Source organism: Anabas testudineus, chromosome 10 (genome assembly GCF_900324465.2).
Source record: "Anabas testudineus chromosome 10, fAnaTes1.2, whole genome shotgun sequence".
Lineage (NCBI taxonomy): Eukaryota > Metazoa > Chordata > Actinopteri > Anabantiformes > Anabantidae > Anabas > Anabas testudineus.
This window is the reverse complement of record NC_046619.1, coordinates 11,920,630-11,937,755: the sequence shown is the minus strand read 5'-3', so window position 1 is coordinate 11,937,755 and position 17,126 is coordinate 11,920,630. Positions and strand designations below refer to the sequence as shown.

Genomic DNA, 17,126 nt, shown 5'->3' with positions numbered 1-17,126 from the left:
TCCATCCAGGCACCGCTGCACACTCTTTCTCGTTGTGTTCAACCCTTTTTAGTACCCAGATACACACACAAGCAATATATTTTTTATTTCAGTTTTTATTACTCTCACTCGCACTCACACCTCACAGAACTTTGATGGTGAGTGAGATGGCCTGTGAAGGTAATAAACAGTGTTTCCAGAGTTTAAAGGTTTGCCAGCCTTGCACCATGTAGCAGCAGTACACCAGTTCCGCCAGTGGAGGGCACTGTGACTCCATACATAAACTAGAACCTCCAAATGGTCCCACAATTTGTGCCTCCTGCAGTCAATAAATTTGGAGAAAAAAACATTATACTGTACATTAAAGTACCCTTTAATAAGATTAAGACTTAAAATTGCCTTAAAATTGTAATTGCTTCTTACTTTTAAGTTCTAGATAAACTACTTTACAAGTAGTCAACTATTAACTTTTGTTTTTAGATCAGTGGAAGTAGAGTTCTTGGAATGTTTAGTTTTCTATTGTCAGTTCTCTAAGTTTAGACTAAATAATAAAATTCTGGATATTTTTGTTTAACATCTTGTTACTAAGAAATAAACTGACACATTATTGTGTTGCATGGACTTAATACTTATACCTGCAATTCAAAAATTGAATTATAAGTGATTGCGCCATCACAGAATAATACAAGATACTATGTTGCCAGAATGTAATGATAAAGATTTTTTTTTTTTTTTAGTGTAATGAAAGAAAAAAATACAATTACATAGTGTAATTATTTTTGTACATTATGTATGACCATTGCATAACTAAATTATGTTTTTAATACTTGTACAAATCTATTTCAACAAGCAGGATTTTTATTAATTTTTTTATTTTTCTATTTTTTTTTTTTTTTTTTAATCAGCTGTGATGAAAACAGGAGTTGTGCTCATAAGAGCCAGCAGGTCCTGTCAAATGACCATATGATAAATCAAAATGAACAGCCTAATCAACATGTTTTTCCAGATTTTTTTGATGTCTAACTATTGACAGTTTTAATTTTTTTAAGGCAAATTTAATTTGATAATATCCAACTTGGGTAATTTCAGATCATTTCTGCTGCAGTTACACTTTTCATACACCAGGGGAGCGCAAGGGAGCACCGTCCTAGCCCCTCCCACGTGCCCTCCCCCTGCCTCCTGGTCCTCCCACATCCTGCCCCCGTCCCCCCTCCTCACTGCCCCACCCTGCCATCTGGTCCTTTTCACACAATCATGCGTGTGCACACACACACACACACACACACACATACACACACACACACACACACACACACACACACAGGCAGGAATCTTTTCTCCTCATTTCCTTTCACAGTGAAAAACAGGATGAAGGGGCTCTTTCAGACCCGAGGTTACCGTGGAAACCTCCCTATTATTCTTCTGTCAAACACGCTTACATTGTAAGACACGCACAGATGCACGCACACACACACACACACACTTTTATAAAGAGAGTGACAGAATGTTGGACATTTAAAGTTTAAAGGGACGAAAGCTACAGCTGTCCCTCTGTCTGCCAGAGTTTCGGCCTTCTGGTTAATGTAGACAAAGAACTTTATGACCCATTCCCTTTCTTTTTCTTCTTTGTCTCATTCCTGTTTTAACACTATTATTTTAGTATTTCTAACTTGAGCTTTCTAAAACTCAAAACCTACCAAAGTTCTTTTTCAGTTTCTCTGAAATGTGTTTGGTCTTTGTTGATGTTAAAAGTTGGCAGAGGATGTGTTTGTGTCTCTGTATGGTTCTCTCTCTTGAGCAACCTCAGCAACTTTTTCCTAAGAACTGCTCACCCCACAGATATTGATGTTGAAACTATAAACCCTCTCTTTCTGTTCCAGTTAAGACATTTTCCAGCCCTGGAGTGCTGAATGGAAAAAAGTTAGTTTGAAGTTTGACAAACTTATTATTATGCTTTTCTCCTGCGTGGCCACCAGAGGGCCTGAACAACACTGTTGTTGCAGTAGATATACAATGGAGCAGATCATCTGAAAGCTTTCAGTGGGTTAAAAATAAACTGCAGCGTTTCACAAACAGGGAGTGGTGATGAGAGGATGAATAGCCCACATAAAAGACTGTAAAAGAGATGAAAAGAGTAGAGGCTGTATCTCCAGTGGTAGTACAGAAACTGTTATTTGAGTTGAGTCTGTAGTGTAGTTCGTAGTGATCAGGGATAAGTGTATCGTACAGATTTCCCTCTGTTCTTTTTCTTTGTGTTCCCAACTTGCTTGATCTTTTCATTTGTGTTTTTCTTTTTCACTTTTCTCTATCCAGGCCTCGTCTACCTATCACCTTATCCACACATTTTTTCCTTTTAAGGAAAGAGGAAAAGAGAGGAAGGGATGGGGGGGGGGGGGGGGTTTCTGGGTTGAAGCACACACTCAGGTCTGCTGACTGATAAACAGACTCCTCTTTGTGCAGACGGAGACAGCCACACACATGCACGCGCACACGTTGTTACATATTGACAGAGACCTGAATTTCTCCTCGTGATTCTGCCTCGTCTGCCCCTTCATCCCTCCGCTTGTTTCGCAGTTCACTTTTCTTTTTGTCTTGCACTTAATTAAAAACAGAAGTGGAAGAATGGAAGAATTTTGTTTTTCTTTCATCAAACACAGATGCGTGTTTCCATGCACAGACACACACACACACACGCACGCAGACCCCCCCCTTTTTTTTCTCATCATCTCTCAGTGCCAAGCAGCTGTTGGAAAGACAAGGAGGGGGAGGTGTTCCAGGAAAAGAGAAGTTTGTGTGTGTGTGTGTGTGTGTGTGTCTGTGTGTGTGTGCGTGTGTGTGTGTGTGTGTCTAGTGATTAGTTGTCATGAAATGAGCTTTCTTTTTGGGACAGAAACAAAAAAGGCAGCTGGGATGATAAATATATGGTTGTTAACATGTCAGCACTCCACAGCTGTGTTCACATGTACTTGAATAAGTTTAAGTGTGTTTTTAGTCACACGTGTGTGTTCTGCCTGTCATCTCCTCTCCTCTCCTCTCCTCTCTTCTCCTCTCCTCTCTTCTCCTCCCCCACAATGACTAAGTGTAACATGGTGCAGTGCTCCATAGCTACCACTAGAGGTGCCATTGGCTCATAAATAAAATGAGCTGTGCATGTGGAAACCACAGAGCAGCCATTTTACAATCTGTACACCGACCCCATTTTATGAATCAGCCATGATGTCAACATAACTAAGCCTGATTCTATTGGCTGGCGTGGAGCCGGCACAGTGGCTGTTGCACAGATGCTACACACACACACTCCCTCACAGGCTATCCATGTCTCTCAGATACACACACTGACCTAGTGACTTAATGCCATCACTAGTGATGTCCCTGACTAACTGGATTGTTACTTCTTGAGATTATATGCTATACAGATTATATGTTCATGTGGCTGTCTCATGTATTTGCCCTTTTTGTGTCTATAGGGGTTTTAGCTTTACCTTATGTATTTATAATTGCACACAGATCTCTTGATTTTTCTCTCTCCGTTATCTTTACCAGTCTCTCACTTTGTGATGCCACTATCTTGTAGAAGTGTTTTCATTTAGAGTGTTAGTCTTCCTGTTTGTGGATCTCTCCTAACATGTTTATTTGTAGATGTTTGTCACTTCCTTTGTGTTTCTTCCAAACCTCTGAGCTGTAACTTGCTGTGGTTTTGTTTGTGAAAAGATATTTATGTTGTTTCCTGCTGTATTTTCCCTTCCCCTTGTGTGTATAATGATTAACTTCCTGTGATGGTTTCCTGCTCTCAGCAGGGACTATAGCTGGAGTGTTGCACACACAATAGTATTATGGATTCATATTAGTGATGCACAGAGCTTATCACACTGATGCACTGATTTTTAGTAAGTAGAAGAAGATTTTAGGATTATCCTAAAGTTGAAGTCAAACTTTAGACACAAGTCGTCTTAGAGGAGTTTTACAAAGCTGAACCTGATACAGAATGAAACAATGGGGCATATTGAGACCACTGACTGACTGCTATGTGTGTCTAAATGAATGGCCAAATTGAGAGATGAGCTCATCACGAGGCCTGCAGTAGACTTGTTAACAGACAATTAACAAGATTGGTCACCCTCACATCAATACAAAGCCCTATTGACTGGGCATATGGAAGAATGGAAAGATTAATAAGTTATTATACTGTCTCTGTGTGGAGAGAAGTTAGTGTTCCTATTTTAATTAGTCACTGATCTAACAAACAGCAGTTTAAATCTAGCAGTACAGAGACCCTGGGGGCTAGGCAAACTGTAATCATAACATATATTAGTACCACTCTCAAGTAATGAGCATTTGTAAGTCTTTCTCTACAACATCTAATCATTTTAACAGTGGTTGAAGTAGTATCATGTAAGAAACAGCAGCAACATTTTAGATTCTGATGTCACAGGGGAAACAGGTGGGAGGCCAGACAGAGAGATAGCATGCTGTACATACTGTACCACCATTGTTGCTGGCTGTTTTCCAGACAGTGATTCTTGTTTCCTGTCTGATCTTTATAGAGATGAGACAAGGACAAGGGCACAGAGATACAAATATAAAAGAAAATCAAAAAACTAAACCTAGAATGTGATGCAGAAATATGTGGGAGAGCAACATGCTCCAGTATTAATCATTTTGTTTCATTTTTGCCATACAGATATTATACAGGGAGAGAGAGAGTCATTCTTGGTGTTAGTGTGCCTTTTGGGTTTTTGTAGCTCTGTTAGTTGCTCTCTTGTTATTCATTTTTTGCTTCATCATAATCTTTATTATTGAGGATCAGTCTTGTTGTCTGAAATGTTAGGAATCATGATATATGACCATCTTAAGGTACTAGGTATATTATTTTTCTGAACTGAAGTTGAAAAAGCATTATATACACAATTTGTTCTGCTATTGATATAAGCACTAATTATGACACCTAGTCATTGTGCTTTTAGGCGAAAAGTTAGAGAGTATGAGTGGTCAGATAATATTGGCTAAATACAAGTAAACCAATGTGACATCCAGTGCTCTGTTGACCTTAGCTCTGACATGCCTGAACACACTCAGCTGTTATGTGGTCAAACCCATCTGTCAGTGCTGATTCTCATTTAGTGCACAGTCAGCCTGCATACTGACACATCCTTACAGTCACAATGCTGACCTTGTCAGTGCAAGTTAAAGTGAATTGTTTCTGTCAGGTGTATTTGCGTGCGATAGAACCCACTGTAGATGAATGTGTGTGAGCTGACTGCAACTTTAGATGCCTTACAGCTAAGAAATGCCTAACCATATTTACCAAGCCCACTCACACCAGGGACATTTCCCCCCCGAGTTAAGCTATTTCATAGTAGTTCAGTCCAACCTAAGGCCACTGATGTAATAATCCTAACACCTCCATGACACCATACAGTTGGGAGAGAGTGAAAAAAGTGAAGGCTTTGCCAAGTCTGTCAGTATTTATAGCCATCAAATAGCCCCTCTATCTATCCCCCTAATCCATGTCTTTGTATATTAGAAATTCCATTTTCTACTTTCCAACATTATTTTTATTCATAATCAGAACATTTTGAAGACATGTGATTTACAACTGTCTTCTATTTTTTCTCTGAATGTTGCCACCACCCTAACCATTTTTCTATTCACTTGTTCAGCCAAAAAGGAACAGGATGACGAGAAGACGACGACACAGAAGAAGAAAGTGAAGGAGCTCAAGATTCTTGACTCCAAATCTTCACAGAACCTTTGTAAGTCCAGTTAAAAGCCTCATACACTCAGTGATGGTGCTTTTTAAGTTTATTTAGTGAATGCCTTCATTGAAATAACACATAAGTCCTCTTAATTTTGTTGTCCTATGCAGCCATTTTCCTGGGATCATTCCGTGTCCCATATGAAGAGATTAAGAACGCCATTCTGCAAGTCAATGAAAATATTCTCACAGAGTCCATGGTTCAGGTACTGAGCTCTGTCTGATCTGTTTCTGTATAAACAGTTGTTTCTATATAATAAGATGAAGAAATTGTGTATCATGGCTTATAAGCTGTAATATGGTCCACTCTATTATACACAGCAAAGCCTCTGTCATGTGATGTCTTTCAACAGCAAGAGTCTCTTGTTCATTAACAAAAATGAATCTGTTTGGTGAATCCGTCTGTCTTTGTGCTGTTTTGATTTCTTGTTCAATAAGTAGTTTGTGACACAAGTGTTAATCGCGTATAATTTTCCATTTATTTCTGTATAGAACCTTATCAAACAGCTTCCAGCACCAGAGCAGCTGACTGTCTTAGGAGAGATGAAGGATGAATATGATGACTTGGCTGAGTCAGAACAGTTTGGAGTAGTGGTAAGGAGCGACACACACAAAATCAGAAATCAGTGCAATGACAAATAAGTACCCTGTTGTCGATATAATGGGCACAGACAGTCTTCAGGCTGTGAAACACAGACTGCTTTGTTCAACCGTGGAAGTCTAATGGATGAAGTGCTGTTCCATCTCATTGTGTACACACAGACACACACAGTCTATGTGGCAACAAATATAGGAATGGGTCTCAAATCCCACGTCCTGTTTTCTCTCTCCAGATGTCCAGTGTGAAGCGACTGATGCCACGGCTTCAGGCCATCCTGTTCAAGCTGCAGTTTGAGGAGCAGTTGAATAACATAAAGCCAGATGTGGTCTCTATCACAGCTGCCTGTGAGGAGCTCAGGAAAAGCCAGACTTTCAGCAAGTTGCTGCAGATCATCCTGGTTGTCGGGAACTATATGAATGCCGGTTCTCGCAATGGAAAGGCATTCGGTTTCTCTATATCATACTTGTGCAAGGTAAAATGTAATGCACGACACCCAACTCAAACAAACCATTAAAAGAGAATAAATGCACTAGAGAGGCCTTTAGTGTTACTGTACTTCACGGAGGTTAAGAACAGACAGAGAATCTGTACCTGTCCCACCTAATCAGCACGGTTTTGTACAGTTTTAATCATTTTATCAGATTTTAAAATATTTTTTGATTAACTGTATTTCTCTTTGCCTTTTTATTAATTCTTCCCATCAGCTGCGTGATACCAAATCAGCTGATCTGAAGCAAACACTGCTTCACTTCCTCGCTGATGTGTGCCAGGAGCAGTATCCTGATGTCATGAGCTTTCCAGATGAGCTCATCCATGTGGAAAAAGCCAGCAGAGGTAAATATGACATCTAACTGACCTTAGTTTACACATCAATCCTTCATGTAGTCTAAACTATGACAGTCTGTGTTTACACGTCTTATTGTGCTTGTACCATCTGTAGTGCTCTTCTCTTATTCAAGCACTTCTAGTAATAAAAAAACATGCTATGTTTATCATTAGGTATGCGCAATATATGAACCTCCAATATGAAGCCAAACTCAATTAACTGCTTCATTCTGTCTCCTGCAGTTTCTGCAGAGACGATGCAGAAGAACCTTGAGCAGATGGGCCGTCAGATCAAGAACCTGCAGACAGATTTGGAAACTTTCCCCCCTGCTCAAAGTGACAAGGACCTGTTTGTGGAGAAGATGACCATATCCTTTTATTCACTCACCTATTTCATATGGTTGTTCAGAATTATCCCATCAAATCCATTGATTTTATCATAAAGGATAGAACTTAATCCCTTAAGATACAAAGGTACTGGTTCTGTGTTCCTTAACTCCATGTCTCCACAGTTTTGTGAGCACTGCCCAGGAGCAGTATGAGAAGCTCGATCTGATGCACAAGAATATGGAGAAGCAATATAATGACCTGGGAGAATACTTCGTCTTTAACCCGAAAAAGATTTCTGTAGAGGAATTTTTTGGAGACCTCAACACCTTTAAAAACATGTTCCAGGTGTGTATGCATGTATGTCAATGACAAAACATAGATCTGTTCTTATTCAGAAAGCATTGTCATACATACAGTAAAAGGAAATACACACATGTGGAGACAAAACATGTTGTACAACAAAGAGGTAAAGGTTAAAGAGAAATGTCAAACCAGGATAGGAAGAACAGGAGACTGTGCACCTGTTTGTATTGACATAATAATGAAAGCAGGTAACTCCTATTATATTATTCATTTATACATCAACTGCAACGGTGCCATTCAGGAGGGCTTCTACAGGACATAACTTGTTTTACCAGCCTTTCACCTGTGATTCAATGTTTTGTGTACACACTCAGACATCCAACAGATCTACAATACATCTGTCCTCTTAAATTTCAATTAAAGAATCCTTTCATAAGTATTACAGTAATTACTCCTCATCAAACATGCAATTTCCAGACATACAATCTGATCTTTTATCTTCTCTTTCTCCCACCACCAGCAAGCAGTGAAGGAGAATCAGAAGAGGAAAGAGGCTGAAGAGAAGCTAAAGAAGGCCAAGCTGGCGAGGGAAAAAGCAGAAAAGGAGAAGGAGGAGAAACTTAAGAAGAGCCAGCTTCTTGACATCAACGCAGGTCACAATTTCTGCATCATTTTTGACTGAAAATACTGAATATATTTCATTTTGTATTTCCTCCTGATTCCAGTTGGTGGCAGTCAGAGTCCATGCTTTTTCAAATGTGTGCATGTGTGTGTCTCTCTGTGTGTGTGTGTGTCTGTGAAAGAGCAACCTATCAGTATTTATAGTGCAGAGTTAATCTAATGCTGATGACCTCTGTTTTGATGCAAGCAATTGACCATGAAGCTCCACAGAAATAGAGGACAAGGAGGGATGTATGCAACAAACTGCTTGACCTCTTTTCACTCCCTGTGTGAATGGGGGGATTTACTTCTAAAAAGAGAATCTTAAATCTGTTTATCACCAAAAGCATGTTTCTCCTGCACTATGCAATGCTGCTATACTTTAAATAAGGCGAGCAGCAAACTGTCCTGTGTGACACTCACAAATTCTCACACTCTTTCTTATGTATATACAGTTAACACTCAAATCCTGCCTTGCAGACACACATTTATGCACAGACACTTTTTCTTCAGTCTCCCAGCCTGTGACCTAGTTTCAGTACATTCCTTTTTGCTCTGGCTTCAGCTGGGTTCTCCTGGGACTTCACAGTTCCACAGTCAAAAATGTGCTGAAGCCTAAGTGTACTTTGTGCATTTGTACATATGTGTGTTACGGAGATACTGTGTCTTTTTCTTATGAAAGACTTTATTGGCTAAAGTTTGCACTGTGTGTGTGTGTGTGTGTGTGTTAGAATGTGTATCAGCAAAATGTCTTTTTGGCATTTCTGCTGGTGCTCCATGTTCCAGCTGGCTTCTCCTCTCTTTTTTCCTTTCCTTGTTCCATTACTGCCTATTCTTAATTTTCCTTTCCCTCCCTCGTGTCTGTTGTTCATTTAAAGACACAGCAGGTACTGAGGCTCCATTTGGAATATTTTGTCTCAAGTGTTAAAGTATGGAGCAGACAATTTGTGGTAGTAAGTAACATAGTCAAATTTCATGTTAAGCCCCTAGAGGCATGCACAAATGGAACATAATAGTGCTTCAGAGGTTTGTGTGTGTGTGTGCATGTGCACGCTCATTAGTGGGCTAGAGATCATTTACATACAGGTGGCATATTTGACTGCCCCTGTAGTCCAGCACCCCCTCATTCAAATCCAAGTACACACAAATCCAGCATTCATACACCTGGTCTTTGTTTAATATTTGTTTATAACCCTCATACTGGAGCTTTTACACAATGGCTGCTTTCAGCAGCTACTCCTCTGCACACTGACCTTATCCTGGTTCCCTTTTTTTAATCTATCTCCCACCATACGCTAACATACCATTGCTATCATAATATGCCAGTTGCTAGTTGAACCCTGGAAGGTCAGCGTGTGTGTTTGTGGTTTGTGGCCTTGTCATTCCTGTGTGAGACAGAACCTCACTCAGTGGAGTCTAACTTTGCACATGTGCCAAACATGTGATGTTGTGTTAAACGATAAAGAATCTCCTCTGGGATTCATTCTTTTGCTCACATATTTAGGCTCTCATGAAAAAAGGAAGGGCATCACAGTACTTTGATGCCATCCCCAAACGTCCACATTCACCATCTGTGCTTTAAGTAGAATCTTTGCTCAGATTTGATTTGATAAAAACTGTCTGCTGTTGAAAAATGATGTAAAATGTATTCCTGGCTGTTATCCACTCATCTCTGGACATATGTCAAAGCAGTGTGGAAAGGAACTATACCTTATTTCTACAGCTAGGTGTCAGTACAGTCTGTAAAAGATTATGTTAGGTGTTTTTATATTTGAGCCAAAGGGTGTGTTCATGTTTGCTTTACACCCCCCCAAAGATGCTGGTATGGGAACTGCCACTAGGAGTGCTCATGCTCCATTCAAAGAGCAAGTGTGAGAGAGTAGTGTGGGGGAAGGTAAGGAATGGAGGAGGGCATGGTAGCAGATGCTCTCTTGGGGATTAGACAATGTTGCTGTCTCTTAGAAAATTGGGTTAGAGGAGGAGAGGAGAAAGATCAGAGTGAGAGAGGGAATGAGATCTTAGTCTAGGTAGAATGATGCGTCTCGAGTCATATCAAATTAGGAAAATGATAATGTTTCCAACCAACTTCAACCTTGTCTCCTATTCCTTTTTTAATATGTTAGTTCTTTCAGTGTTGTTTTTTTCTTAATCTGTTCTCCTTAGGTTATCCCCATTCACATCCTTTTCTGTTACTGTGTGACCATCCTTTAGAGGTGCAATTGCTCCACACAAAATGCTGTTCTGTGTGTGTGTGTGTGTGTGTGTGTGTGTGTGTGTGTGTGTCCGGATTGGATCCAAATAGACATCTTCAAAAGCTCATGACCTAATGCTGTTACACTAATTAATCCCTCTTTTGTTCTTATATGCTTTAGGCAACACCTTCATGCTTTGTGCACTGTAGCTGTGTGTTCATGCCTGTGCAGCTCTAAATCTGTGCCTGTATTGTAATGAGCCGCCTGAGCTTTTAAGGCCATTTCAATATGGGTTTGTACTGATTGTCAATAATAAACCATTACCAGACTACGATTCAACGGAAAATATGTAAATTAATAGGATCACGTGGCTGAACCCAACAAGTACTCAAAGAAGACATAGACTATACCATTTTATATTGTCTTATGTTTAGCCTTGCCATGTGTGATGCTATTTAGGCCTGAGGACTTGTTTTAGCTGTGAGTTCACTTGGCCAAAATGAACCTCGCTTTATACACAGCCAGGTCATTGTGTGGTCCCTCTGTAGCCTCTAGTACATCCTCACAAATAGGTCTGTGTGTCTGTATGCTCCCACCAGTGGTTTAATCCAACCATGTGATTAGTGTAAGTGGAACTTTGCCAGATGTGTTTCCCCGGAAGGAGAAAAACATGGCCTACATCAGTTTAAACTGTCTGTGCAGTTCCAGGACTTGGACATTGAGGGGTGTATGTGAGCTATGCAAGACTTGGGAATGTGTGACTTTCTCTAAGTGACAGGCCAGACCACAGACCATCTGCTGCGTGGCTTACTGCAGGATTAAATATTGTGTGTATGTGTGTGTGTTTGGGGGGTTGGGAGGTGACAACATAAACCTTTAACACCCAACCTCACTGCCCCCTTCTCCAGACCAGACTCTGCTGTCTCTCTTCAGGTTCACATACAAATAATTAAAACCATCTGCCTTAGAGTGCCGAGTGCTGTGCCACTAGATCCAGCCCACAAAACGATCATGACACACTTACCCACTTGTACACACATCACTATTATCTTGAAGTTAGCCCCCTTTTGGTTTGCCTCCATCCTCACTTGAGGCAATGTAGAAACTATAAACATAAACAACCACAAACAATGAGACCACCCTGACACAGTACTTCCACCCAGTACTCTTAAATCACAATTATTCATTCATTCTGTTGCATTGTACTGTTTGTGTGCAGGTTTAGCCTCAGTGAGTGGGTCTTTCCGGTAAGGGTGTGTTACACTGAGCATGTCTCTAAAGTGCAGTCTGTAGACCAGAGCACTGACAGTGACTGAACTAGGTCACTGCCTATCTAGGTTAATGTAACCAATTTGCCACCGTGGCCACGTGGGTGGTAAATAACCCCCCTGCCCACGTGTGTGTTGGCGTGTCTGAAACAAATAGAGGTAGGCAGAGGGTTTAGCAGAACCTCTAATCACTGTTGTGTTGTTGGAAAATTAAATTACTGTGTATGTCATGGACATTGATTTAAAATTACATGGTTGTGAAAATGAAGTTATGTGTGGGTGTGGAAAAAAACTTTAATACTGACCTCTCATTTTAATTAAATTTGTGTTGATGCAATGCTTATACTGTGTTTTGATGTTGTGTTTACAGAGGATGATGAAACTGGTATCATGGATGGCCTGTTGGAGGCACTGCAGTCCGGCGCTGCTTTCAGGAGAAAGAGAGGACCTCGGCAAGCAGGTAAACATACAATAAACAAGCAGAACTGCAAACATTCATGTTTGAGTCATGTTTCCTTTTTTTTTTTCTTACAGATTTCAGTTTCACTTTACACATGCATGGTGTACATACTATACAAAACCCATGTAGAACATCAGACTCCTTTGTTCCTTTGCACTTTTCACTCCATCTCTATGTTTCTGTCAGCACACAACAACAGATTTGTTTGTGTTCCCCTGTCTCTGTTCCATCTGTTGCATGGCTCAGAGACTAGATTGTGGTAGCATTTTCTGGCCACTGCTGCTAGGGGGATAGAGCCAATTCCACCAATAGCTGGCAAAGCAACAAAAGAAGAGGGAGGGTGCCAAGGGTGGGGGTGGGCAGCAACATACTTAAGAGAAGAGCAACTGATGAGGGTGTGGCTGCAGAATAGGAAAATATAAGAGGAGTATGAATATAGAACCAAGGAGGATAAACCAGTGTGTGGGTAGAAAGTTTGAAGTGACATCAGTGAGCAGACAGTAGGCAAAACATTTGCTCAACTGGCTAAAGTACGAGTAAAATAAGAACGGTTAAAGTCCTACTGCACTCAGAAATCTTTTTGGTTATTGTTATTTCACTTGGAAGTTTGGCCTTTGCTGTAACAAATGATGTACAGAATCACATAGCATAAAAGCTGATAGGACATTTATCACATGCTAACTGCTAGCTGGGAATTTAATCACAGTCCAATATTCAAAACTCAAAACCTTCAGTATTAAATTCTCTGAACTTTTTATTTCATTTTTTATTTAAACATTGTAACACTGTTTTTCTCATTAGTGGGCCTCTGCTCTCTGTCCCGCTGGCCAATCCAGTCACATTTTTTGTGTATTTTTCTCTCTCCTCACACATTTTGTAGATTTTATGGTTTGGTAAGACCATGCAAATGAAAATGAGGTAATCTGAGTTGTCATGATACTAACTTTGTAACATGATTCTTGGTGTTTAGAAACTTGTGCCTATTAACTGTGTGTGTGTGTGTGTGTGTGTGTGTGTGTGTGTGTGTGTGTGTGAGAGTTCACATGCATTTGTGTGGGTTGAGTATTCAGACTTAAGAAAGGTTGGAGGAGAGTCTGTGCAACCCAATCCCTTCTTCAATAGAAGCCAGATGTGTAGCAGAGCTCCAGAGTAAAAATGCTCTGAGCCAGAGGGTAGACTGTATGCTTTCTTTTTTTCCCCTATACTTTCTTTCCCTGAGTCTCTTTCTTTTTCTTCTATCACTGATGTATTTATATAACTTGTTAGCTGCTGTTGTGCAGTCCAGTAAAACAGTGGGTATGGTAAGTGGTACTTGGTGATCCACTAAAACGGCAGCAAATGCCCTTTAGTAACAAACAATTTTGACTCATCGCTACTAAACTGACTAAGACAACAGCAGATAGAGGAAAGAGAGGAGGAATGGGGAGTTGGGAAGGCGCACTATGTGAGTAAGAATGGGGCCCACTTGAGGGCCCAGTCAGTCACCCATAATACTATTTGGCTACTTTACACTCCTAACAGGAAATACCTGAATATGTGTATGAGGGAGAGAGAATCACTGCTAGTAGGGCAAAGTAAAGGGCTGCATTTATCCATGTGTAGGGTGTGAAGCCATGTGTGTTTTTTTTCCAGCTTTCATCATCTTTGTTAGGAGTTTATAAAGGCTGTTCTCTTCCAGATAGCCACTTTGGTTTTACCCACACAATAGCAGGGTGTCTTTTATGTTGAGTGTGTGTGCGTGCCTGCACATGTTTGACTGATTGGTTGAGTCGGTGGTTTTAATTTAGTGGAGCTGAAGTAGGAGGAGGCACATCCTGACTCTGGCTCAACCAATACATATTTGGCACAAGTGAGGCCTCAGGCTGCCTTTATAAGCAGAGTAAAAACACTACTCCATCCAGCTCATGTACACATGGAAAACATTTTTGGTTCATAATGTGAGCTTCATTTATAAAACAGGCTACATACAGGGTTACATACTCTAAAATAGTAACACAAAAGATAATAATGGTTGTCAGAAGTACAGCTTGAAATCACTGAGTCTAGAAAGAGGTAGATCAACTTAAAGCGATATCTCATAGAAGTTGCAATATTTTGTTCGGTAAGTTGAACTGTTTTGTTCAGTCATAATGCAGATTAGATGTTACATAATGAGTCTTTAAACGAAGGCTTTGTTCTCTTTGCCTTGAATAATCTATAAATAAACAAAGAAGTGGAAGAGAAATTATAATTTCTTCTAGCAAGCAAAAAGAACATAGAAAAGGAGAAAACAGTACCGTAACAGGTTTTTAGGCTGCTTGATAGCCCTACCTATACAGCTTAATAAAATGTGTGTATATGTAACTGTATAATAATATACTATGTATAATAGCGTTAGTGTTAACCCGCCTGTTTTCATACAAGTTGTGTAATGTGTTTCAGATGCAAATTTAAAATGTTATAAATTTTACCCCATATCAGTCTAAATACCAGTGAAGTTGCTAATGCATGATGTTTCTGCAGCATGTAACATATAATCATACCAACTGCATGTCTGTGCAGCCTGGCAGCTCGATGTTGTTTTATCCGAGGGCATCTTACATTGCGGTCAATACTATTAATTCTATTATCTTAAAATTACAATTCACTCTGTTCAGTTGTTTGCAGTAGAACATGGTTTCAGAAATCATCAATAATGTGCTGAAATCCTAGAGGTGGTCTGGAGGACAGTAGACCTAAAGGCTTTGGTGGTACAAACATTGTTTCCCTGTTTATTTGCTTTTAAAAGTTTCTATAAAGTCAAACATTGCACTGAATTGCAGGAACCAAACAGTAAGCACACTAACTAATATTTAAGATGTGTGAGTAAGCTGCAGGATGAGATCGGTTGTGCACATACACATAACTCTTTCTGTCTCCACCTTAGGGAAGTTATCATCATCAACATGGTTTATTTTTCAATTAACAGTAATAGCTGTGAAACCCACAAAATACTAACACTCTTACATCACATGTTATGTATATAGTATATAGTTGTTTTCAATCCAAAGTTTCAAAAAATATTTCTTAAAAAAACATGCAGTCGGTAAAATGTCCGCTCTAAATAGATTTTAGTTTGTTATAGTTTTGTAAATATACACATGACTTTGTTTCTCCTTCCAACTAAATTTAACAGTGAGCCTATTGTGTATCTGTTTTGTAGTTACTCGTATAAAATACGTTTAGTATTTAAATGTAGGTGTTAGTAGTCAGTCTGCACTATTTGTGCGTTCATATTGTGTTGCAAATATAGTTACAATGGCCATCACCATGTTGGGAATACAACTTAACAGCATGGTCTTAGGATGTTACGAGTTGATATTTGACATAATGCTTTCTTAAATCTAATGTGTGCTGATATAAAACCATTATTTAATGTGAGTTTGTGTTTGATGCTAGTGATCCTAATTGTACATATAAGAGTCGTCATTACATGAAGTGTGCCCCTCCCTTCTCCTCACTCTTTCTTTCCTCTCCTCACAGCTGTGGTGACTGCAAACGTCACCAACTTGGTGTGAAAAGATTACTGAGGGCCTATTGAGTGTGTCGTCATGCTCATTGTGTCACAGCAGTGTGACTGAATGAAAAGCCAAGAGGCTGCTGAGGTTATATACCCCCTAACCTTTGACCTGTCCCTCAGTTCGCAGTGTGTGTGTGTTTGTGCTGGTTGCATTGAACGAGCAGACTGCATGGGGTATCCTCAGCTGTCTACCCTCCACCTGTCTGCTCCCCCATTAAAACACATACAGATAAAACACACACCAGATGCTTGCATGCCAGCACAAAGACACACATGGATCATTGCATGCCAACACATACATCTGAACAGGCCCATTATGTTTCAGAGGACAGATAACCTGCATCATTTCTTAAGCACTAACATTCAGGCTCTCTGATTTAGATGGTAAGTTAAGGTGTGTCTATGTCCTTTTGTTCAAATACAGACTTGTCAGCTTGACTACATGAGGCTAATTTGTGTGTGTGTTTATAGCAATTTAAAGAAACTTGTGTCTAGAGGAATGACGTGTCTAAACACTCACTATAGACCCATCTGCTGGGTCATGACCCTTTTTAGAACAACCAATCAGAGTAGTAACTAGTTGACAAAGCACCAATCACAAAAGGGACACAGAGATAAAAGGGATGGAAACAATAGAGGCACACGCTGTCTCTGCAGACAGTCTGCTCTTAGAAAAAAAGAAAAGGACCCCTGTGAAGATGTCTTTTTCAGAGATTTACACACACACACATGCACAGGAGAAGATTCAGACCAATCAGAGGGCTCTCATCAATCAAGACATTACTTAAGCAGTGATGATGCCTCATGCATACTGAACACTCACTGAGACAACAAAGACCAGCAGTGGTGCACATATGCACCAGAGTCCATTCTGTGACATAAAGCACATGCTCTCATATATAACCCACAGACACCAGCTAGCAGTGGTGCTACATGACGTCACTATTTCCCACAGTCCTCTAGTGCAGAACAGCAGTGTGTTATGCTGTGCAGCCTGAGGAGGGTGCTATCAGTCTCTGCTAAGTTGGAGACGCTGATGCACACACAGCCAACATTTGCAAACACACTATAATACTGGTTGTGACACTGTTGGATTATCATGTTAGTGGGCTTTGCTTCACCTGCAGCTTAAGAGCTTAAAGATATCAGCATATCATGTTAATGTGATAGATGCTTTGGTATGCAAAGCATCTAAATACATCACTGCATATAATT

The 17,126-nt window shown here is 40.0% G+C and overlaps 1 protein-coding gene across 2 annotated transcripts in view; it reads left to right on the top strand.

The window, feature by feature from the left end:
* The window catches only part of LOC113160501 (protein diaphanous homolog 1), an 84,722-nt gene that overhangs the window by 63,619 nt on the left and 3,977 nt on the right, over positions 1 to 17,126 (top strand). For both annotated transcript variants that reach the window (XM_026357792.1, XM_026357793.1), the window contains 9 exons: positions 5,640 to 5,732; positions 5,846 to 5,940; positions 6,227 to 6,328; positions 6,568 to 6,807; positions 7,040 to 7,169; positions 7,404 to 7,528; positions 7,671 to 7,835; positions 8,314 to 8,446; positions 12,284 to 12,373. In XM_026357792.1, coding sequence (XP_026213577.1) covers positions 5,640 to 5,732; positions 5,846 to 5,940; positions 6,227 to 6,328; positions 6,568 to 6,807; positions 7,040 to 7,169; positions 7,404 to 7,528; positions 7,671 to 7,835; positions 8,314 to 8,446; positions 12,284 to 12,373 — 1,173 coding nt within the window. The remainder of the gene's footprint in view (positions 1 to 5,639; positions 5,733 to 5,845; positions 5,941 to 6,226; positions 6,329 to 6,567; positions 6,808 to 7,039; positions 7,170 to 7,403; positions 7,529 to 7,670; positions 7,836 to 8,313; positions 8,447 to 12,283; positions 12,374 to 17,126) is intronic.